This window comes from Gasterosteus aculeatus, chromosome 7, assembly GCF_964276395.1.
Source record: "Gasterosteus aculeatus chromosome 7, fGasAcu3.hap1.1, whole genome shotgun sequence".
Lineage (NCBI taxonomy): Eukaryota > Metazoa > Chordata > Actinopteri > Perciformes > Gasterosteidae > Gasterosteus > Gasterosteus aculeatus.
This window is the reverse complement of record NC_135694.1, coordinates 25996120-26018666: the sequence shown is the minus strand read 5'-3', so window position 1 is coordinate 26018666 and position 22547 is coordinate 25996120. Positions and strand designations below refer to the sequence as shown.

Genomic DNA, 22547 nt, shown 5'->3' with positions numbered 1-22547 from the left:
TTGTAGTACTACAACCAATGGCTCATTCCTGGACTCATCTGAATTCAAAATATATATTTTTTTAAATAGAGGTGGATTGTCAACGGCAATGCAAAATACGGTGTATCAACCACATATTTTGGCATTTTCTCAAGTCTGGAAAGAATTTTACCACGAGTGGACTGAGTGTATAGCGAGCATATACTTTCCCGTGTGTACATTCACAGATCAGGAACGATCCACATTAACTCAAATGAGCAGAAACCACTTAGTCATCAAAGACAACAGTTTAATGATTAAATGCCAATTTACTAACCAAATTATTACCATTACCAACAGTTTATACAAGCAAGTAAACTGTTAATTTAAGCAAATACTTATCAGAGAGACCAGCTGCTCCACTTCACTTACAGATCTTTATAGTTTTTGATTTTGTTTTCCGATAAGGAAATGCACATGCAGGTCTTTACTTCTGCCTGCAGGGGGAAGAAGAAACAAGGACATATGAAGTATTCAGTACCGTCTTTCAGCAAATGTAAACCTGCTAAAAATAGTCATCTGAAAAGGGGAATTAACACTGATTTTGTGAGTGTGTGTAAAAACGCCCCCAAGACGTTTTGCTAGATCTCATTCACAGTAAACCTCATAATAAAACAGCACTTCATGAAACTTTTACCACTAAACTGTTAGATTTTAAATGGCTTTTAAATAGAACACCGTTGCAATCCAAAAGGTCATATGTGAAGTTGTACGTGGCAAAGCAGATCACAGTGCGTCCCAGAGGAAAACCCCACGAGTGAGGGTTAAAGTAAAAGTGTTGACGTGTTGCTTAAAGAATAAGACTCTTGAATTGTAAAGTGTGTTCTAAAAGAAATGTATGAAAGGTACATTAAGGGTAATCTCTGCATTTAACCCTACAATGGCTTTTCTGAAGGTGGAATTTCCTTTGATTGCGACAGTCAAATAATCAAAAAAGGCATTATTGACAACACGTTACTATAATATTTAGTTAATAGTTTGTACCTCCAATAAAAATAAAAATGAGAAGGGACACTTGCTGGCTGAGCCTCTCAAAAAGGTTGAGTTTCAAAAGGCCCCATAACCGGTCCAGCAAGTACGCCAAGATGTGTGACGACTCTTCGTTAGTTGTGCCTGGTGAGCGTCTGCCAGCCACCGGGTGAATTCCCCAGAATCACAGCAGTTCATTTGCAGTGTGACAAAGTCTTTGAAACATTCTGCATTAATAAAGTCTAAAAGCATAAACTGATCTTGAACTGCCAGTTCGCACGGTCACCTGGTCAGATGAAAAAAAAACAGGAGTTGCCGTACAGTGTTTTTCTATGAAAAGAAATTTTATTTGGATTTGAAGTGATGGATTTCACACACTCCAACGGCAGGGACGCAGATCAGTTCAGTTTGTCAAAATACTTCAGCTTGCCTGAAGGGTCGGGAATGATCTGTGGGAGATAATTAATGTCATTAGCGCACAATGAGACAGAAATATACTCCGTGGATGCTGTGAATAAGGTTGTTACAAATGCAGATCCCGGTCAACGCACTCGCCCCGCTTCCCGTTCACCACAGAAAAAAAATCCCCTGCGACGCAACACACTGAATCGATCAGGAAATGCTTGCAGTCTGTTTACATTAACCTGAACCATGTACATTAATTTGAAATAGTCAATTAGTCACTGAAACACACTAGCTAGTGACCAGGAATCCTTCTCGGCGATACTCACTGTGTCGCTGCCTGGCTTCCATCCGGCTGGGCACACTGGAAGAAAGTGACACAATTACAGACGGCACAAGTAGAATGAGCTAAAACATTTTTTTGTTTGTTTTGTTACTGAGATACAGTGAAAACCGGCTGGTCATTCCTGGCGCTGCCGTATAAACGAGCTCCTCGTACCCTCTCCGTGTTTGTCGGTGTACTGGAAGGCCTGCACCAGCCGCAGAGTCTCGTCCACAGATCTCCCCACCGGAAGATCGTTCATGGTGATCTGCCTCAGGGTTCCTTTGTCATCGATGATGAAGAGTCCTCTGGGAGAGAGAGAGAGAGACGGATCAAAGAGGTTTCCTACCGGTAACTTTTGGGGCGAAGTCGTGGATAAGCAGAAACCGTACCTCAGAGTGTGTCCCTGGTCCTCCAGGTAGACTCCGTAGTCTTTTGAAATCTGGTGCGTGAGGTCAGACAACAGAGGTATTCTCATTGGTCCGAGTCCACCCTGCTTTCTGGGCGTATTAATCCTATTGATAAAGAAATCAAAATCAGTCCACTTCGTAAGGTTTCGCCGTTCTGCAAGTGTGTCCTGTGGGTGAAACGGGGACGCGACCTCACCAGGCCAGGTGGGTGAACTGGGAGTCGACGGAGCAGGCGACCACCTCGGTGTTGATGGCTTGGAACTCGTGCACGCGGTCGCTGAAAGCGATGATCTCAGTGGGGCAGACGAACGTGCTGCCGAAGACGGGAACCAAAAAAAAACACATTTACACGAGGAGAGGATGCATCTCGTTTGTGCGACGACACGAGCGGAGCGATAATGTCTCGGGGGGGCGTCTCGGTTGTTACTCACAAGTCCAGAGGATAGAAGAAGAAGACGAGATATTTGCCTTTGTAGTCCGACAGTTTTGTCTCCTTGAATTCACCATTGATGACGGCCGTTCCTTCCCAGTGTGGCGCAGGCTTTGAAACTTGGGTGGGAGGAAAGATACATGGATTGGAGGTGTGAGATACACAAATGACTGACCATCGTTTTTAAAAAGGAGTTGATTTTAGTCCAACAGAAGTACCTAAACCGAAAGTATTTTAAGTGTGTATTTCTAAACTAAGCTGTATATTACTTTTGACTTCACCTCCATATCTTTTTGTATTCTTTATTATGTTTATATTCACATTTCTGTATTATGTCCATATGTTTCAGTAATACAGCTTTGCACTTTTTTATAATACTTTTACGCCTTTATTCGATTTGAAAAGCTTCTGTTCTTGTTTTGATGATCAGCATTGTTCTTTATTGTATACCAGTTTCCCCATCTGACATTGTTCATCTTTGCACTTCTTGTGCAAAGTAATTAAATAGCATACATATGCACGTATCCTATTGTTTCTGACGCAGTCACACATGCGCACTCGAGTTTTCACGGACGCTTAGTTTTCCAAGTTATCAGTAGTATTGGTCACGTGAGGCGCAATCGAACGAATTTCATAGTATGACGTGTCCTTAAAAAAAAGCGCACACACACACACACCCAACACCTGCTCAAGCACCAAGCCAGGCCTCGCGTGCGAGGGACAGACACGATCTTAAACGTGTTAATGAATAAATGAACAAATCAAACACGGCCACGGGTTGCGTCGCCCTGACAGCTGCCGCACACTCGGGAGAAGAGCAACAATCCCCACTGCGCACTTTCTTTCACGCAAAGGAGCACCTCGGCTTTGCACCCGCGGGTGGAAACTCACTCTTGGCTTTGCTGAGGTGAAGGGAATGGTCGGACACCGGCACTCGGAAAGCCTCCCCGGGATAGACGTGTCCCCCCGCGTAGTTGTGACACTGGGAGTTCTTGTGCTCCTGCGCGGACGCGCTGCAGAGGAGCAGCAGGGCGCCGCAGAGCGCGCGGAACGCGTCCTTCTTCGTGCCGCGGAGGACGTCCATCGCGTGGCTGCTGTGAGCGCGCTGCACCGCTGGACGGAGGGAACGTGTGGCGAATCTTTGGGAGGTTTTTTTTTTTTTTAAATAGCAGCCTGCCTTCTTCTTCCTTCCCTTGTTTTTTTGTTCTTCTTCTTCTTCCTTCGGGTTTTGGGCAGTTTTCCTCCTTGTTGTTGCACTACTGCCCTCTGCTGGAGCTCCTAGAACTCTTTTCTCCGGGGCTCATGGTTGATGTTACTTTCTTCTGTTACTTTAAGCTTTAACCGTGATGAAAAGATGACCAGTCAGCCAAACATCTGTCCCCACGTTACATCAGATTCAAATGAGCTCACCAAACAATTTTGATACTCACAACTGTAACCTTATAACTGTTTCCTTATAAGTGACAGGGTGGCATTTATTAAATGAAGAATGAAGACGTAACAAAAATTCGAACAAAAATTCAGTATCTTACAGTCTTTATTACAGAGACACGCACATTAAATGTTTTGTGTGTCGGCCTGCGGCGACATAACAGTTTACTGTAACAAATACTCCGCCTGTGGGTATTCTCAGTTGTATCGATATTTTACAACTTTAGCCCATCTTCTGATTTAATTAAATACCGTTCACCTTACAAAGAAAATACCCTGCCCTGCCTCTACCCTTTAACGGGTTAAAAGCATCGTTTAAGAATATAATGACATAACAGTAGCATAGGAGCTTGCTGCCAACAGTGGTGTTGTTTTTTCTACTTGACCTGTCTGTGAAAGTTATTTCTCTTTTTATTTAACAAGTACTTGACAAAAAAGAAGAAATCTCCCTGTATGTGTGTGAATTCAAGCCATTATTGTACCCCTGCTGATGTGGTTCGATAGCATAAGATCTTTAAGTAGCCAATACAGCTAATTAACCCACAATACTTAACCCAATGACTTTGATTTGGAAACTTGATGCGAGCAGTGAAGCTTCTTCGGTGAATGCGGTCTGACTAAAAGCCATCATGTTTACATCCACCATTTTTTTTGCAAAGTAAGTTACCAGCTTGTGGAGAGTATTTACACACACGTACAGCAGGAAATGAATAACAGCTTCTGCTCGGCTTAGAGAGCGACGCAAAGACAAAAAGAACACGTTCGTCCTCCAAACAACACAAGATCTGCCAGGCACCTTCGGTTTGGCAAGACACCCTTGCTTATAGTATTTTGAAAGACAAAATTTGGAGACCTCTTGAGAAAGTTGATTGTAACTAAAGTAATTAGGCAGCTGCCTTTCATGGTGTCTTTGTAACAAGGGGTTACATAAAAAATGACAAGAAGTAGGTAACTCGAACCGAATGATTTATCATGTACACTTCATTCTAAAGAGTACAAAGCCGATTTTTTACAGGTCAGTGTCTTCATGAGATGAACAGTGATGAATGGACACTTTTCTTCATTCCACCTCAAAAGTGACCAGACAAAACCATCAAACAAGCAAATTTAGATTCTACTTAATATACTCACTTGGGGCCAGATTGACAATACCTTCCGACGTGATGCTTAATAGGCACCGATATTCCCTAAAAAAAGCTTAATTAATTGATCTTCACACTAAAATTAAAATAATTACTCCTGTATTGATCACTATCATTTGGTGCATCTACTTTAAAGCCAGGGATAGAAATTGTTATTAGTAAAGATCAAACAAAAGCTATACAATGTGGTGGGATGGCTATTACTTTTTCTAAAATGATAAATAAATATGGGGCCGACTTATTATTATCCAGTTGAGTGTCCTTTGTTTTATCCTCGGAACATTTTTTGTGAATGTGGCCCCAGTGTACAGCACTGAAATAAATGTACTCGTTGATGGTTCCTGCTGTGGGTCCGGGGCTCTAGTTTAGCGCACGCTGTGTGATGCTTGTGTATCTTTGCGAGGGGCAGCTCATAGATTGCTGGTTGAACGACGTGATGAAGAGAGCGGGCGCCACAGCTTTAGCTAACGGACTTCAGCGTCGTCCACGGGTTGGTGCCGCGCACCTCCAGGTCGGCATCGTTGTAAAAGATGTGGTTGCACAGTTCCTCCAGCGGGGGTTCAGGGTCCGTGGTGGCAAACTGAGCAGCATCTTCGATCTCCTTCCTCACCGACACGTCGATCTCCTACAGGCACAGCGAGACCAGAAGATGATCTTGGTCGCTAATTGCACGTACATACAGCATATATCAGACAATAGCTCTGGTATTCTTGCCTGCCTTTCTTTTTATTCATTCAACAAACTGAAGATATTTGCTACCTTGAGCTCCTCCACGCTGGCCATGTTGTTGCTGAGCATGCGGTCCTTCAACAAGGAGATGGGGTCACTCTTCCCACGGACCTCCTGGATCTCCTCGCGTGTGCGGTAGCTGAGAGGAGAGAGATTGGTGCAGGGATGTTGTGGGGATGCACTAATACGGAATTCTTTGGGGGGCGGGGGGGGAGCCGGCGATGCACTAATACAGTATTTCTTCTTTGCTCACCACAACCACAATTATTTGAAGAAAATCTTGTACAGCGGGAAGGAGGGTACACTATGGGAACGTGGCAGAAGCAAGGGGAAGCAGCACAGTGAAGATAAGATGGGGGATTATTATTAATACAATTATTATTCTACTAAGAACAGTGCTGTAATTAAAGCAAATACCCCCAATTTGAATAAATTAAAATGGACAGAAGCGGATTATTTACCTGACACCAGGATCGCTCATGCTGTGTCCGTGATAGCGGTAGGTCTGAAGCTCCATGAGCATGGGACCCTGATGAAAGGTAGGACATAAATAACTGACTAACTGACAATTTAATATCCTAATTTATGTAATTCAAGGTTTTCAACTCACCTTTCCGGACCGGCAGTGATCCGCTGCAAACTTGGTGGCTTCCCGAACACACAGAACATCCATCCCGTCCACCTGGACGCAAAAACAACTCCCTCAAACCTCATTGTGTCACAATGAGCTCCTTTATCGGAAATACATTATACTAACGTCTAATCAAGTATTTGATTAAGAGTAAGAACAGTACCCGGAGTCCAGGAATGTAGTCTCCTCTCTTGTAGTAGTCTGTGCTGGCTGCAGATCTCTCCACTGATGTGCCCATGCCATACCTGTTGTTCTCACAGATGAAGATGGCGGGGAGCTTCCAAAGTGCTGCCATATTGTAGGTTTCAAAAATCTGACCCTGTGAAACACGCAAAGTTTTAGTAAATGCACGATGGTGTTTTGTTTTGTACGCGTTATTGAGCTTACATTCAAAATAAGTCCAGTCTAGGCGATGCCATCGAGTAATACAACAGTTAGGACTTCAACCTGTTAGTGTGACGTACCTGGTTGGCTGCGCCGTCACCATAGAGACTGACAGACAGCTCATTATTGCCCTGATACTGGCAGGCCAGAGCCACACCAGCCCCCAGAGGAACCTGAGGAGAATTCAGAGATGTCTGCGGTCAGTTGATCTTAATGCATGTGTGTCAAAACACCATTATTTCTTTCCATTGAGGAGAGTGCATGTAACCCTCTCAAGGAGAAAAAGTGCTGCACCCAGCGTCTTATTTCAGAGCACTCTGGGTGTTTTTGTGCAGCTGCTTTCAGATCCTCTAGTTGAAAATACTCATTAGGAAAAGCGATGGTGACGTCATCGTGGTGAAATATAGGGGAAGCTTGTTTTGGCTGCGTTTTTCTATCCTGAACCTCTCGTCACAATGTGACTGGTCTCCATTGGATTATTCTCCTTCCTTTAAAGGTTGCGTCTGTCAGATGGGCAGAGTCAAACTCATCCATACAAAGCATGACGCAAGCATCCGTGAGTCGGGACTGAAATAACAAATAGTTGGGAGTCCAAATAAATACCAAAAACAGTTGCCGCTACAACTGTGAGTGTTAACAATGGATCAAGATATTGTTGTTGTATAACATTTCTAGTTTGTGAATTTTCCATAAACCATAAAAGCAGATCTATCGACTACTACACCGGTTATTAGACATCAAACTGACATGCTGTTAGGACATGCAGAGACTGTTTCTATGGTATACCTGAGCTCCAACAATTCCATTTCCTCCATAGAAGTTTTTGGTATACATGTGCATTGAGCCTCCTTTTCCCTTTGCAATTCCACTTCTTCTGCCTGTAAATAAAAATAAAAAAACACTGTATCAACAGTGATTGGAGATCAAAAATCTCAATCTAAATGTCTCAGCATTGCAGACTGACCAGTAAGCTCAGCCATGATCTCCTTCACCGTCCCTCCTCTGGTGTAGGTGTAGCCGTGGGCGCGGTACGCAGTGATCAGGTGATCCGTCAAGTTAATTCCCGCTTCAATACCAACTGCACAGGCTTCCTACAAAGAGAAAATAACAACAATAGTCAAGAGTAAAATTGAGATGGATTAAAACAATTTCTCATAATAAAATTTGGGGTAAAACTTTGCTGGCAGTAAATGTTTTTACAGAATATTAATCTGTTTGAAAGTAATATATATATATACACACATATAACATCCAGTTACTTTTCAAAACAGACTAACTTAATGCCAATTTTTATTTTTTCCAGAGTAGCAAAATAAAAGAAATTAGTACCATAACATGGAAGAGAAACTGTTCCTATATTTTTTTTACTGTATCTAGTTTAGGAACAATTAAAGTGCACTCTACCTGGCCGTCATACAAGTGGCAGAATCCTCTGATGATCTTCTGCTTGTACAGCTGATCTGCCTTCAGCTCCATACGCCTTATGGTCTGCATGACGCGGTAGTACTTCAGCCCCTCATCCCGAGTCATAACCACTTGAGTGGCCGGAGCCTCATCCAGCTTGTGGATGTCACATTTCTAAAGGGAAGAAAATACCCTTCATGCACACATGATGCTTGGGCTTTGAGCAGTTCATCTGAAAAAGCAACTTTGTGTTCAAAGCTTACCTTTATTTCAAAGGTAGCCTGCGTTGTGAAGTCGGCGTATGTGCGTGCGGACACCACCGCTGCAGCTCCCTGCCGTGGGGAAAAAAAAGGAGATATTTTCAATTCTAGAGGCAAAACGACTTCTCACTTTTAGTATTGTTAAAACAATACATTATTTCTTTGTTTAATTGATGCAAAATTCTGCAATTCTCCACAAAAAACTATTTAACAAAATAAGTAGCAAGTTGTCATATATAAGTAGTTAATTAGTTAATCAGAAGAGCATAACTGCTCCACACAGAACACAAACAAAGAATTTAAGTTGCATATAATATAACAACTTAAGGGCTCATGAGACAACACGGTTTCTTAGATATGAGTCTGCTCAACAGAGAGAAGCCGGTCAACCATCCCCATCATTGCACTTGTCACAGTATATATATATATATTCAGATACTATGACCAGCACCACAAGTTCTAAGGTCTCAGCAAATCCTCAAGGACCTCCCTGCTAATCTTCTGACTATTATGGAAAATCTTTAATAAAAAAAGGCTTAAACTGACAACCAACGTTGACGATTTTGAAAGGGTTGGTCTATCAAAATCGACTGACGTATAATAATTAATAAATATCTACGGATATAGTTTAGTAGGACAACTAATGGAGATGAACCATCAAAAGGTGTAACTTAAATGACAATGAAAACAACTTGAACGCACGTTATAAGTAACATTTTCTAAATCAGTATAAAACGGCTGACACTAAAACCCATACAACTTACAATGAAACAAGAGTTAAACTAATGATACGTAAACTGTAACCTACGTTACATAAAAAATACGCCACACGGGATTCACAAACCAAATCGTTGAAGCTGTCATGCACAGCTTTTATTTTTTGCAGACCTTTAGCTTTGCTAGCCAAACAGGCTAATCATCACCCGGCCTCACAAGGTCAGAACAGCGTTGACACTCTTGTTTTGGTAAACCGTCAGATGTTTTAGAGAAAGACTGTAATGCAGCACTTGACTAAGACCGGACATCGTTTAAATTCTAAGTACTTACATTTCTCTGAGCACAAACCCTCAGCACGTTAGAGAAATTGGTCAGCATCTTTCCTGCGCTAGCTCAACACCCTGAACCAAACAGCCCGTCCTTCTGTCAGTGACGTCATTCCGGTTCCGAATTTGTTCTTCTTCGTGTTTTTAATTGCAGACTATGTCCCTACAGCTCACTGCTGCCCCGCGCTGGAGGGGCGAGTCAATGCATCTCCTGATGGTGTGGATGAACATAGTCGGAAGAAAAAAACATTTAAGTGTTAGAACTAAGACTAAGACTAAGTGTAAAAGTCCCCGCTCCCAACTTGGCCACTTCCGTAAAACGTAAATACAGCTGGCAGTGAAGTGTCGCATATAGCCCATAACGTTGTCCATCACCGCCATTCATGACATTTACCGTCTTGGTGTTCCATCCACAGTGACCATGACTTGATCATATCATCTTGACTGAACTATGACTCTTGACATTTGGTTGACTGGAAACAGACAACCTGTTTGTTTCCTCCTTCTCCCGCGCTCTCTGATATTTCTTACGTATTCTATCTCTTACTAGAACCACACTCATTTCTGCTAAAAGCAATTGACTAGCAATCTATTATAGCAATAGCAATCTATTCTTCCCTCCTTAATGCTGCCTTCGCCGTTCTGCTACCTCATTTCCCTCAATCCCTACATGGACTCGGGAACCCTGCATTGCATCAGTGCCCCTCCGGCCTATAAATCTGTGCTTCCCTTCCTGATGGTGGGAAGGGAAGCACCGGAGAGCCAGAATCTGGACTGAGCAAGGCAGACTGGACCGTGTTGCGATTCAATAAGGTTTTCTAAAGGGAATATGGTGCACTTCTGACTAGGACTGCCAAAAGAGCTGTGCAGAGAACACATTTTACTTCAGCTTTTCGGTCCAAACCTTCACCACAGCACAGCTTTACTGCATTTAATAAACTGTGAAAATTCTGCGCCAAGAGAAACTGACCAAAATTATATCCAAATTATAAAAGACGCTAGCGTATTCTGTAACCGTCACATTGTGGCCTGTCAAATACATTTTAAACGTAACCTCATATTAGTGCATGTTTTAAAATGAACGTATTATCTGACTCAGCGTAAACCATAGATGTTGTCTTTCGGCGTGTGAGCTGACATGGGTAGTCTGGAATTCACTTCAAAGGGCACTTAGAGAAAACATTACATTCAATCCGCAGTACAGAGAGTTGGAAGAATGGGGAGGATTTGGGGGCCTGCAGCTTATTTCCACCACAGTTTCCCAAACTAGCCGTGGCCACTGTAACTGCTACGAAACAGCTACTATTCAAAAAGTAGTAAAGACATGCATGTGAGCCTGTCTGAATGCCACGGCTGGTTCCCAATGTCGATAGCTGAAGGGTGCTTAGTGTTCAGACCTGTTTGTGCAACAACGACCTTTATCCGTCAATATGTTCTCGATCAATAAGCTGTTTTTCATGCATGGCTCTCCAAAAATCCAAACAGTAGAGACAACTGTGGACTAAGAACAACAACAACAACAACAATAATAACAATAATGATGATAATAATAATAATTGTATAGATGCGTTTAGATGCACACGTGAGTTATTATAATTGACCCTTCGAGGTAAAACGGGACCCTCTGCCCCCTGACTCATTGCAACCATGCTAAATTCGCTTCGAGCCGCGTGCATACAGGACCCCCCCCCCCCCCTACCCCCTCCCTCCCCGATAGCTCGTGCAGCGGGGCAACTCGATTGTGTGCGCATCATCAGCATCATCATCGTCGTCCTCGTCTCCGTCTCCGTCTCCGGTCCCCGCATCGCTCTCCTCCTGCATTCACAACGCGGGACTCTCGCGTCCTGCACACACAATGACCTTCAGGCCATCTGCGTGAATAGCGCGTGCATCGCTGAAACGTGTACCCGTGCTGCATTGGCATCGCTGCGGAGTGTTTTTTGTTTTTGTTGTTGTTGTTGTTTTTTTCGTGAGATTCGATTGTGTTGTTCCTGTGAGAGCCGCCATGGCAAAAACCGCCACATCATCCGGTGAATTAGCAGGTAAGCAACACGTAACGTGTGTTAGGTTTGGTGTCATCGATCCGTTTGTTGCGTTTGCTGCGCGATTTTGAAGCAGACGCACGCGTGACGCAATTGACAAATCCACTGCTTTTGTGCGTGATGCAGGCTGTGCGGTCGTGATCCGGCATCCCTGTTTACCGTGTTGCTTATTCGCTGTGGCGCACGGGTCGTCGTCTAGAAGCCGATCTATAAGGTGCACGTTTTAATTCCATTTAGAATAAATACAAAACCAGACGAATTTGGTCACCAGCGAAAGCGAGCCAAACGCGACGCGTCTTTTCCGTGATTCTGTCCGCTGACGTACATTTTTCTCACGAGTGGACGTCAACATTAGTGATTTAAGTCACTTTAAAAGCCGAGCACGCTGTTCGTTCCGTTTTTATGGCAATGACGCAACTCAATCGGATAAAAGGGTTGAACTGGTTGGGGAGAGGACTGTGATGCAGGATTATATACTGTATGTTATAAGCATCAAATCTTTTTGTGATGACTTCATCGGTTGAAGAGATGGTTCTCAATGTACCATTTATACCCTCCTGAAAGAGGGGAAATGTCGCTGATTGATGATCAAATTTGGTACAATTATGGAGTAACTCTCTCCTCCAGACATAAATACTTTCCTCTGAGCTCTTTCATTTAGAAAGTAAAAGATGCAAGGGGACTAATGGTGGCATTTTATGTTGTATCCTCAGTTCATTTCCCTCTAATATCTTTGGAAGCATCATTATTGTGTTTCTTCGGCTTGGATTTTTACAGTAACAGGGTTAATGGGTTAAAGAATAACGCCTGGACAGCTCTAAATACATGACAGAGTATTACACAATAGATGTATCATTCATTTTATTGTATTAATTAAATTAAACTACAATGCTGTTTTATAAGACATGTGTTCATGTCTTAAAGGTATCGGCCCATGAAGATTTACTCCAATCTAGATGTCTCTCTCCCTCACTTGTCACCTTCACATGGCCATCTGTTCGCTTGTGCACTTATTTTTAAATTGTTTATTCTATATCCCCCTAACCCATAGCCTTATATTTTATTAGACTTTATTTTATTCCTCTTGGACTAAGTTGTCTTATATGTCTTGTTGTCCATTGTCGCCATGTCAAATTCCCATATGTCTGACATATTTTGGTAATAAATGTTTCCTGATTCCTGATCTCACTCTGGTTTCCTTCATCTTCTTCATCCAACCGTTATGATGTTGCTGTGAGAATAACAGCTTCTTATTTTGACAAATGCTCCTTGTGTTCTTCTTGTTTTGTGCTTTAGGCGAAAAGATGGCGCCGCCATCCGTCACTCTGCTTCCTGACAAGAGATCTCCGACTAACGGCCACGGCTCTCCAGCCCGAACTGGAAAAACTAGTGAGTGATCCTCTCCAGTCACACAATGCGCACTCCCCCAAACTGGTATCATCCGGATAGAAATCACTGACTACACAATTATTTGGATTAATGCCCAATTAGAGACACTGTAGAATATGAGCCTGGAGGCCCGCACAGCAAACAGGGGCTGCTCTGTTGTCAGCCGGTTACATCAGCAACAATAACCGAAAGAGGCATTCAGCATGTGTGGAGCGCCCGTCACATCAAGGCCAGCTTCCTCCCCTCTCCTACATATTGCTGCGGTTTGCCCTTGGCTGGGCTTTTTGCAACCCGATGCATTATAAGACAGAGCAGAACAAAATGTTTCCCTCTGCTGGCATCAGAGCTGCTCTGCAGGTCGGTACTCCTGAGCGCTGATGTCATTCCTTTCTCTCTCTCTCTCTCTCTCTCTCTCTCTCTCTCTCTCTCTTTCTGCCATGGTGATCGCAGCTCCATCCAGCACAGAGAAGAAGCCCCAAATGAACGGACATGCGTCACCGTCACACACCAATGGCAACCATGCAGGTATGCAGAGTAAGTCTCTCGCTCTCTCTCTCTCCAATGTTGTTTTCCTGCTCTCCAACATTTCATTCCTCTTTTAGCCGTGGAAGGTTATATGAAGACCGACGACAGGATGCGACTGGCCAAAGAGAGACGCGAGGAGAGGGATAAAGGCCTTGGTAAGTTGTGTCCCGTTTCTTCTTCTTGTTTCAGAAATGCCTTTAAATTGCTGTTCCTGCAGCGGATGTCTTCGCCCTGCAGAGCGTTTTTTTGTCATGACATTTCTTCTCCCCCCACAGTAGAAGTTCACTGGCTTTTTTGAGATGATGCGCTAAGTCACTTGAGACAATGCGACGGTGACATAGAAAAGCTCCCAAAAGTAGGTTGTGTAATCATGCAGCCCCATCGGTGGCCTCAGGATGACACAGGTCTCTCTGGGAAGAACGATTTGGTGTGTAGTTTCATGACGTTCGTGTCTTCCCCGGCTTGTATTCTGAGCTCTGCACGACCAGCCGGAGCGTAAAAAAAAAAGCCACAGGCGGCAACACCGGACCGTTTGCTCTGATATGTTCCCCATGACACCGGAGGCAAATTGGCCCTTGTCTCTTTCAGTGGCCAGGGAGCAGCTGATCATGGAGAAGGAGCGCAGAGCCCGGCTACAGTACGAACGCACAGTGGAGGAACGCTGGAGGCGTCTGGACGAGCAGAGGCAGAAAGAGGAGCTCCGCAGGGCTGCGGTGGAGGAGAAGAGGAGGCAGCAGCTCGAGGAGGACAGGGTCAGCTCCTTTAACTGAACACATCTCATCTCTGTCTATCTCTCGTGTGTGGTTATGTGTGTGTGTGGGAACGTTACATCCCTTATCCCTGGTCTTCGTGCTGGTCTTCAAATGAACAACTCCGCTGTGTTGCGTTCAGGAGCGACTGGAGGCCCTGATGAAGCGCTCTCTGGAGCGCAGCCTTCAGCTGGAGCAGAGGACCAAGCGCTGGAGCAGAGGCTGCCCCCCGGGAGCAGGTACGCAACGGCAAGCAGCCGTGGTTTGGGATACGAGGGGCAAGCAGCAGGATGTGGGAGACAAGTTTGTTCCGGAGGGATTGCATTTCACATAATTTCTGTTAAACACCCCTGACGCACAGCGTGCGTGTGTGTGAATGTGTGTGTGTGTGTGTATGCAAAGAGACGGCCTGAACATTGCTGATAGCCCGGCTGCTGAAGTATGCACGAGCAGCAGAAATGTGTCCCCGGTTGCCCAGAGAGACGGGATGGCGTTACATATCCGCACCGGTGTCTGTGTACCACTAAATCACACCTTCTTGAACGCTGGTGGACGATTGGAATAATGAAAAAAAAAAATCACACGCCGAGATCCTCTGTGCGCAGTTGGAGATTTTTTCGAAGCCTGCTCGTCAGACCGAGATGAAGGCGGTGCACCGCGACGTCCCTGCTGGTATGTCAACTCCCATCCAGGTCTCGACAGCCGGATGAGGAATCGGGCCGGATGAACTGTTCATAACGCTGTGCTCTGCTCTGCTCCGCCCGCTGCCTATAGGTGACAGTGAGAATGCCCCACTCCCTTTCTCTGCTGCCTCCGCCTTTCCCCATGGCATTGCCTCCCCCCTTCCTGCTGTCAGCGAATCTGGTAAAGTTAAGCCCCCCCTTCCCCTCCACTCTTGCCCTCCCTAATATACCACCCCTCCTGTTCAACCAACAGTCACCCTGTTTGTGTTCGTCTGCCTTTCGGCGAGCTGAAACTTACACCGAAGGCGAAACATGTTCTTCGTGTGGCGGATGCATGTGAAGCTGCTGCGAGCGAGATGTGATGCAGTTATGCAAAGTGCTGTGCTTTTATTTTGGGTGTCGGGTGACTGTCGCCAAATGGAATTGCAACACTTAGGAGACATTAACAGGCAGGTGTTAGCGGTGCAGGAGCATTTACTGGCTTTTAACTGCAGTAGGGCCGAGATCCTCCTTGTGGCAGTGGCAAGTGAGTGGCAACTCTGTGGCAGGCAGCGGCAATCGCCAGTAAATCAGTCGCAAGTCCGCGGCTGGCGTCACAACGGCACGCTCGTTTTCACAGAAACGACTGTTATTTGCACGACAGGTTGCTGTAAATAAGTTTATTTTATTTTATTTCAGACACATGAGCCCCCGTCTTCTTATTGCAGAGGATAATTTTAGGTTTGGACCGACGGGTTCCGTGTAGGGGAGTAGGAGGGCTCACGTGTCTCAAATAACATACAGGGTTCTCAAGTTTGAGGCCACTTACTTGCCACTGCCACAAGGAGGATCTCGCTGTCACTCTTTAACTGTTACTGTTATTATAAAGTTACCACATTTTTAGGCAAAATACAAAAAAAGAGCAGAAACATTTGTATCTAACATAAATTTCTCGAGGGACTCTCATCGTTTCCTCTCTTGAGAGGTCAACGCTGCATCACGCGTGCAAGCGGATCCCCATGCCGGAAAAAGAGGCTGACGACAAAATGCAACGGCAGTTTTCCTCCGTTAGTTTGTCCCCCTCAGCCTTGCTTTCCCCCACTACATGTTTGCTTAAGAAAACAGTATGAGTCAAAATTCCCTCGAAGTCAAATTGCAGATTAGTTTCCCCGGATTAGTAACCTCTCAGTGATTACAAACAGGCTAAAAGACAACAGATCGGAAACAACTTGAAAATCCCTCTGATCTTAAAACACTAGAGGTTTTATTTCCAGCATCGTGAACCAGAGATGTATTCGTTTCAATTTAGTCTCAGTGACACACCTCTCAAAACGAAAGCCGCTGAGTGCTGCTGACTCCGGGTGTCTGTAGCAGACGGTTTGGGGGATTAATTGCACATGACCTAGAACAGACGTAAAATAGACATGGATGGAGCCATCTCCCCGAGAGGGCTGCAGTCTTTGTAGATTACGCTCCAGATGGTGACAGATGGATGACAAGAGGGGGCAAGAAGAGTCCTTCTGGTGCTGTGTGATGGGTTCTGTGTGTAGGGGCTTTGCTTTCGTGATTGTGAGTTTGACAAAGCTCTGTGTGTGTGGTTTTTCGTTTGCTGTCATTGTTGAGTCATTTGGGGAAATGGGCACTGGGTTATTGCATGGGTGTGCTTGCATCAAACTGCACAGTAGCGTGACGGCTGCGGATTCATTCACAAAGAGTAACACACCCCATTATGTCTGAGGGTTGCAATGCCGGTTGAAAGACAAAGACGCGTTCAGTGGCCTCAGTCGGGTCTAATCCAATTCTGGGAAATCAATGATAAGATCAAAACGGCGCCCCTCAACGTTTTCCCGACAGGCCTGAGGTGCCGACTGGGCATTGACCTAAACAATACCTGCAAATTTGCAGGTATCCCAAAGTGAAACATGGACGTCTGTATCTATTATGGATTCATTCTGGCTTCAAATACAAGCGACCTGCCAACTGACTTTGGCTGCAGAAGATGAGCGTGCGAGTCCGCAAGCGACACTGTCTAGACCGGCCCTCCCCTGGCTGCTGTATTAGTACCCGTCTGACATTCGAGATTTGACGAGAATGGTGTTTGTCATCACGTAGCGCCCTGCAGCCCTCACAGGTCACCTTTCCGCGGCTCCCTGAACCCCGCGGATCACAACAGGGCCGGACTTCACGGAGGCTCTCAGTCCACTCCCAACACGCCCAAGGTCCGGCCTCGCACACACGCCGTGCTCCACCTTGACACATAATACATGCGTGAAAAAAATACATATAAATAAACGTAATAAATTCATCACTGCTTACAGAAAGAGCGACTGCGCAGAGAGAGGAGAACTGCATCTCCAGGATGTGGATCCCCTTTGAGGAGATCTGAATCCCCTGCTAGTGTCACCAGGCACTTGGCTTCCTCTACGACCTCAAAGTAAGAGTATTTGCCAGGTCAAAGGTTGCTGTCGGAAGGGAACTTCACGTGTTCGCGCAGCATCATTTTTACCTTTATCTTTCACCTTTCACGAAACACCTCATTCTTAAGCCCAACGTCTACCTGTGTGCAGGCTGGCAACTGAAACGCGTTCCAATTCTCCGAGCAATGCGAACCGGTACCATCACTCTCCAACGCGGCCGCGTCCAAACCCGCCACCCGATGACAGGAAACCGGTAGACAAGACGCCGGAGCGACACGGCGAACAGCCCAAAGCAGCGAGAAAGAACACCGACCTCAACGGCTCGAATGCATCTTCGCACGACCTGAGGAACGGGGTCGGCGCAGAAATCCCCAAATCCAGACCATCCCAAGGAGAAACCTTGGAGAAGCATCTCAGAAGTGACAAACACGAAAAACATCACTCACCTGACAGGAAGAACCACATGTCGCCCAACGTGGATCTGTGCGAGAAGAAGGTGCAAAGCGGCCCTCAGGATGGAGACAAGAAAAAAGGTGCACTTCATTCAAGTGACAGCAGCGCTTGTAACCTTCCGCTGCGGTGCCATAGTGGTTGGAGGTTCTTTTTTTTTGAAGTCTCTCTTCCGTTTGACAGAATCCGCGGCGTGTGCCTCCGCGGGGAGAGTGGCGGCCGGCACGATCAACGCAGAGGAGGCTACCAAGTTACTGGCAGAGCGAAGGCGTCAGGCTCGAGCTCAGAAAGAACTGGAAGACAGAAAGCGGGAGCTGGAGGAAGACGAGCGGTGAGTTTGTGGAACGAACGATGTGGTCGCGACGCTGCAACGATTGGTCCGTGAAGATTTAAATCTTCTGAACGGTTTTTCAGACACGGGGAAGAGCAGCGGCAGAAGAAACTCGCACAGGAGCGGCAACAGCAGGAGGCCGAAGCTCTGAAACTGAAGGAAAGGGGGAAACGCGAGGAAGATCTCAACAGGGTGAAACAAGAAGAGGACAACCGGAAGAAGGAGGACCAGGAGAAGCAGCTCCAGAGCCAGATGGACAAAGAGGTGAGAGAGCATTTGAGGCAGTTTCTTTGTTTGCCCTCTTGCTTTATTGGACTTTTTGCCATTTGCTTCATGAATCTGAGGTGACACGCTTTGGCCTCTCGCGTAAATTATGCTCCGCTTAACAGAAGGAAACGGCCCAGGTCCAAGCTCAGGGGGACGCCGAGCGCCAGCGACAAGGAAGAGACCTGCAGGCGCAACAGGAAGAGGAGGAGAGGCAGCTAAGGAAAAAGGTCATTTCAAACAGAAACATCCTGAGGACAGTCAAAGCGCACTTTGCATGCTGACTGCGTGTCGCATTTGAACTATTTGAATCTCTGTATGCCCCCGAAAGGTTCGCGTTAAGTTAACGTTGATATGTTTTTGCAGAGAATTGAGGAGATCATGAAGAGAACTAGGAAGGGTGAAGCTGACTTGAAGGTACTGTAAGAGACGCCCCCCCACCCCCCTTCCCGTCCTCGCACCGCTGCCTTTAAGCACCTGCTGATCATGTGTTTTTTTTTTCACTAAGACTCTGACTTTCTGTTGTCATCATCTTTATTAAATTATTTCGCTGGTGATACTTTGGTTTTGTGTCCTGATTACCACAAACATTGACACGACGTCTCTGTTCTGCATTGAATCAGAAGGAGGAGCAGGCGGAGACGAAGCCTGTCTCACCACCAGGTTAGTTTGTTACTCAGTCGCTCTGCCAATACTTGCGTTTGCTTGCCGCACCCCGCTTTCTCCACCCCTCCCTGTGTGCCTTGCAGCTGTAAAAATGCAAACAGGGCATGTATAGGTTGTGATGTGATTTATTAATTGGCGTATTTAGGGCATGCACAGCAGTGATCCACATTTTTATGAGTTGGCTTGTGTGAAACAGTAGACGCACGCCAATTTTTTCTTCTTGTCATTTTCTGCTGATGCAATGATTCTAGGGACAAACAGCAGTTGTTCTTTGGGCCTTTCATTGGAAAATATTAGTGGGGGTTCTACACTGTTTTGTGTAAAGATGGAGCAGCAGCCAAGGACGTTTCTCTCGGAGCTGATAGTGCACCTTTTTCCTGTAGCGCATTGTCCAGGGAGCTCACTGTAAAATTAGCCGCTCTTGAAAATGTCCTTGCAAGATTCATTCAAGGACTGCTCTGCGAAATGTGATGCACACTTTATTTGGAGCGTCCCCTGTTAAATACCAACTCGTTTGGGTTTGACAAAATAAGCTCAAGTCAATATTTAGCATGAACTTGACCAGTAATACTGTTAATATGTGGCATATTGACAGTAAATGAAATCCTGTTTCCGTTAAAGGGGACAGGCCAGATAAAGTGAAGCCCACTGTGATGTTTTCATTCTCTGCAGGTGAAGTAAAGACTGTTCAAAGTAATGCTCAGGTGAATGAGCAAACAATCAAAAGGGTTGAGTTTCAGGAGAACGGGAAACAAGGAAGTTCCCCGCTGAAGAACGAGTCAGCGGCACAGGTGGACAATCACAAGAGCTTCCAAGTTAAAAACAGCACTCGCCCGGCGACGCCGACGCGCAGCGCTCCCGACAGGAGGCCGGACTCCAGACAAACCGGTGAGGAGATGAACGGGGAGGCCAAAGCCAGAGCCTGCCTCCTCCAGCAACAGGAGAGAGCGGTGGAAATGAACGTAAACACGCAGCACAGAGCACACGATAGAGCGGCCGACCAAACAAACAAAAAGCCGACCGCGGGCGAAAAAGTCCACCAAAGGGAGGGCGGCGTGATGAATGGGGCGGTGGAGGGTGAAGGAAGTGCCTTGAAGAGAAGCCATCCGACTGCTGAGGTAAGCAAACAGCAAAGCCTGCATGTGTCCACGGTTGCTAAAGGAGGGTCCGACTCGGAGGTCAATAGACCCCCCGTGGGGCCGCTGCCGCTGGGACACCTGTCACCGCCGGTCATCAAGCTGGAGCCCCTGAATGTGAGGAGTATGGAGTCATGTGATGAGGTGCAGTCCATGGAGGTCAGGTGAGTCATTAGGTAACCCCGATTTAGTATTATCACCATCATTATGGAGGTACTCGCCGCATTCCACCAGTGATACTTTGAGGACGCAAAATTTTGCATGTAATCGCTTTTTTTTCTCTTTTTTTTTTTTTTTAATTGTGATGCTCCAGCCCGGCTTCAAAGGAGGAGCTGGTTTCAATCCAAGAGTTCTCTCCCGTCAACGAAATCCAGAACAGCAGCGTGAGCAACGCCCGGGCCCTCGAAGACCTGATCGACCTGACGGGCCGCGTCTCCTACCCCAAAATGTCCTCCGATGGCCACGTTGGCGACTGCAACAAGAACCTCATTGAGGGTGTTGTTAGTCCCATGGCGGACTCGAAGCTCGTCGGGAGGTCGTCTCTGTCCTCGAATAAACTTAGTATCCAGTAGTGCGTGAATAATGTCTCTCTCTCTCTCTCGCTTGTTTTACCTCTTTTTCCTTCTCTCTCTGTCACACAAGTACACTCACGGGACGTCACCCTTTGGGCGCGTGTCACTGCATTAGTGGGAATAGAGCCATAGAGATTAACTTAAAATGAACTATAAACAACGTCTTACAATATAAAGAAACCACATATTCTATATTTGAATCTCTCAACTACTGACAACTTGAAAGTACGTGTGAAGGATTTTGTTTAATCAAAACAATTGCGTTTGCTGGATGAGCGCAACCATAACCCAGAAAAGACTAAGAGAGTTTTGAATATTATAGACATTTAGAAAACACAGCGTTGCTAACGTATTGTACGAAACTCTTATGTCCTGTGCACAGATTCCTCCCTGGGTCCCAGTTCAGTCTCAGGACAGGAGGGACAAAGCTCAGAGTGTTGATGGCAGTGTCATCATCTCTGTCTTTCCACAGGCCCCACTAGTGTCGGCAGCAAAGGAATGACTATTTGATTGCTCCTGATTCCTCAATTTGAATACTTTAAAAGTGTTTCTCCGAGGTTATGTGGTCTGTGTTCATCGATGATTGATTCGGCTCGACTCCTTTTCTCTTGCTGACCCAGCGAGGTCTGACTGAGGGATTGTTAAGAGATGATTAATCCGTCTTTAAAATCTTTAAACTGGGACTTTTCTAACTGCATGAGGGAGGAGGAGAAGTTTCAAAGCTGTCGACTTGAGTGTTTGAACATTGAGAAAATTAGTCATGGACACAAATAATGGCACATAAATATAGCACACGTTTGCTGTAGACCAGAGTGAATACTCACATTCTATTGTGAGTGTACTTTAATTGCATTCATAAAAGCTTGTTTAACTTCAGTGACTTCCATACAAATAGAGCCATCTGAGCAGCATCATGTCATTTAAAATGTTTTCTGTAGGCGTGCCTTGCTATCTTGAGGCTTTCCAAGGTACAGCGCAAATGGGTGCATTAATCTATTAGACATACAGTAGAGAGTCTCCAGAGCACTGTGGCAGCAATGTTTGCCTAACAATCAACTTGTTGTTCTCCCTCCATCATCTGTGTGCTCCTGTGTAGGAATTATCCAGCAGGCTCCTCTAACTAGAGAGATTCATAAAGTGACTGATCAGTATTTATTTTCTGTGTCTAATTACAGTAGAAATGCTTTACGAGGGACCGATAGGAATACTGTTTCTTTAGTTCAAACCATCTTCTGAATCTTTTTTGTTTAAGCTAACGGGATTGTTGTGTGTGACCTGTAATACTTGAACCCTGGTTTGACATGTTGCACCTGTTCCATGCTGCATAAGAAATTATACCAATAGCGTATATGATTATGTCATTATTAATGGCATTACAATGTGTGTTGTTCAGACTGTACATCATCTGGAAAAACACAAGCTTTAAAGTAAGGGGCGTTTTATGTATGTCGCCTACAGCGTATGAAAGTGGGGATTGGCTAACGTTGAGCTAACGTATGCATTTTTTAAAAAGGAGTATAAAGTAAAAATAAATGACACAGTATATACAACCACTTTAAGTTTGCTCATAACCTTCACAGTTAGCTTAATTCTTTAAATTATGTAACTACTGTAGACTTTGTGCATGGTTAGCATGGTCATAACAATGTTATCCCAAACAATAAAATGTGAAATTGGAAAGTCAGTGTTTTTCTTTGTGTATTAATGTGTGTTTGCGTTATTAAGCAAATAAAACAAGGATAAATTAATGGCATAAATAGCACAGACGT

The 22547-nt window shown here is 45.3% G+C and overlaps 3 protein-coding genes across 13 annotated transcripts; 1 reads left to right on the top strand and 2 right to left on the bottom strand.

The window, feature by feature from the left end:
* Positions 1 to 1312: 1312 nt before the first annotated feature.
* On the bottom strand, positions 1313 to 3962 carry prdx4 (peroxiredoxin 4). Its single transcript, XM_040180317.2, has 7 exons — positions 3443 to 3962; positions 2553 to 2670; positions 2318 to 2434; positions 2104 to 2226; positions 1889 to 2019; positions 1719 to 1753; positions 1313 to 1436 (listed from the first exon to the last, which is right to left on the bottom strand). Exons 1-7 carry the CDS (start codon positions 3633 to 3635, stop codon positions 1386 to 1388), a joined length of 768 nt encoding a protein of 255 aa, XP_040036251.1. The 5' UTR covers positions 3636 to 3962; the 3' UTR covers positions 1313 to 1385.
* Positions 3963 to 4070: 108 nt separating this feature from the next.
* Positions 4071 to 9738, bottom strand: pdha1a (pyruvate dehydrogenase E1 subunit alpha 1a). Of its 2 annotated transcripts, none has more exons than XM_040180313.2 (11): positions 9580 to 9738; positions 8536 to 8604; positions 8273 to 8446; positions 7833 to 7959; positions 7655 to 7746; positions 6949 to 7041; positions 6648 to 6803; positions 6464 to 6535; positions 6315 to 6382; positions 5884 to 5992; positions 4071 to 5749 (listed from the first exon to the last, which is right to left on the bottom strand). In XM_040180313.2, the coding sequence occupies exons 1-11, from the start codon at positions 9625 to 9627 to the stop codon at positions 5585 to 5587; spliced, it is 1173 nt and encodes a 390-aa protein (XP_040036247.2). In that variant the 5' UTR covers positions 9628 to 9738; the 3' UTR covers positions 4071 to 5584. The 2 variants fall into 2 exon arrangements, with proteins under 2 accessions (XP_040036247.2, XP_077962875.1); XM_078106749.1 differs by having other exon boundaries at positions 8536 to 8607; positions 9580 to 9671.
* A 1552-nt stretch (positions 9739 to 11290) lies between these two features.
* map7d2a (MAP7 domain containing 2a) lies at positions 11291 to 22462 on the top strand. 10 transcript variants are annotated; one of them, XM_078106742.1, is made up of 17 exons: positions 11291 to 11617; positions 12914 to 13006; positions 13457 to 13531; positions 13609 to 13686; positions 14120 to 14283; positions 14423 to 14519; positions 15055 to 15144; positions 17055 to 17161; positions 17261 to 17376; positions 17510 to 17892; positions 17993 to 18140; positions 18224 to 18404; positions 18530 to 18634; positions 18771 to 18821; positions 19031 to 19067; positions 19743 to 20370; positions 20520 to 22462. In XM_078106742.1, exons 1-17 carry the CDS (start codon positions 11581 to 11583, stop codon positions 20776 to 20778), a joined length of 2649 nt encoding a protein of 882 aa, XP_077962868.1. In that variant the 5' UTR covers positions 11291 to 11580; the 3' UTR covers positions 20779 to 22462. The 10 variants fall into 10 exon arrangements, with proteins under 10 accessions (XP_077962868.1, XP_077962867.1, XP_077962866.1 ...); XM_078106741.1 differs by having other exon boundaries at positions 19028 to 19067; XM_078106740.1 differs by having other exon boundaries at positions 13457 to 13540.
* Positions 22463 to 22547: the final 85 nt, after the last annotated feature.

Excerpts from the sequence above, each read along its gene's own strand:
- prdx4 (XM_040180317.2), bottom strand. The coding sequence starts at position 3,635 with ATGGACGTCCTCCGCGGCACGAAGAAGGACGCGTTCCGCGCGCTCTGC. Across the intron at positions 2,435-2,552 it reads TTCTTCTATCCTCTGGACTT|CACGTTCGTCTGCCCCACTG; the intron begins GTGAGTAACAAC and ends CGTCTTCGGCAG. Across the intron at positions 2,020-2,103 it reads GACCAGGGACACACTCTGAG|AGGACTCTTCATCATCGATG; the intron begins GTACGGTTTCTG and ends TCTCTCTCCCAG.
- pdha1a (XM_078106749.1), bottom strand. The coding sequence starts at position 9,627 with ATGCTGACCAATTTCTCTAACGTGCTGAGGGTTTGTGCTCAGAGAAAT. Across the intron at positions 7,960-8,272 it reads GCCACTTGTATGACGGCCAG|GAAGCCTGTGCAGTTGGTAT; the intron begins GTAGAGTGCACT and ends TTCTCTTTGTAG. Across the intron at positions 5,750-5,883 it reads CCAGCGTGGAGGAGCTCAAG|GAGATCGACGTGTCGGTGAG; the intron begins GTAGCAAATATC and ends CTGTGCCTGTAG.
- map7d2a (XM_078106739.1), top strand. The coding sequence starts at position 11,581 with ATGGCAAAAACCGCCACATCATCCGGTGAATTAGCAG. Across the intron at positions 15,145-17,054 it reads TCCTGCTGTCAGCGAATCTG|CGCCCTGCAGCCCTCACAGG; the intron begins GTAAAGTTAAGC and ends GTCATCACGTAG. Across the intron at positions 20,371-20,519 it reads GTGCAGTCCATGGAGGTCAG|CCCGGCTTCAAAGGAGGAGC; the intron begins GTGAGTCATTAG and ends GTGATGCTCCAG.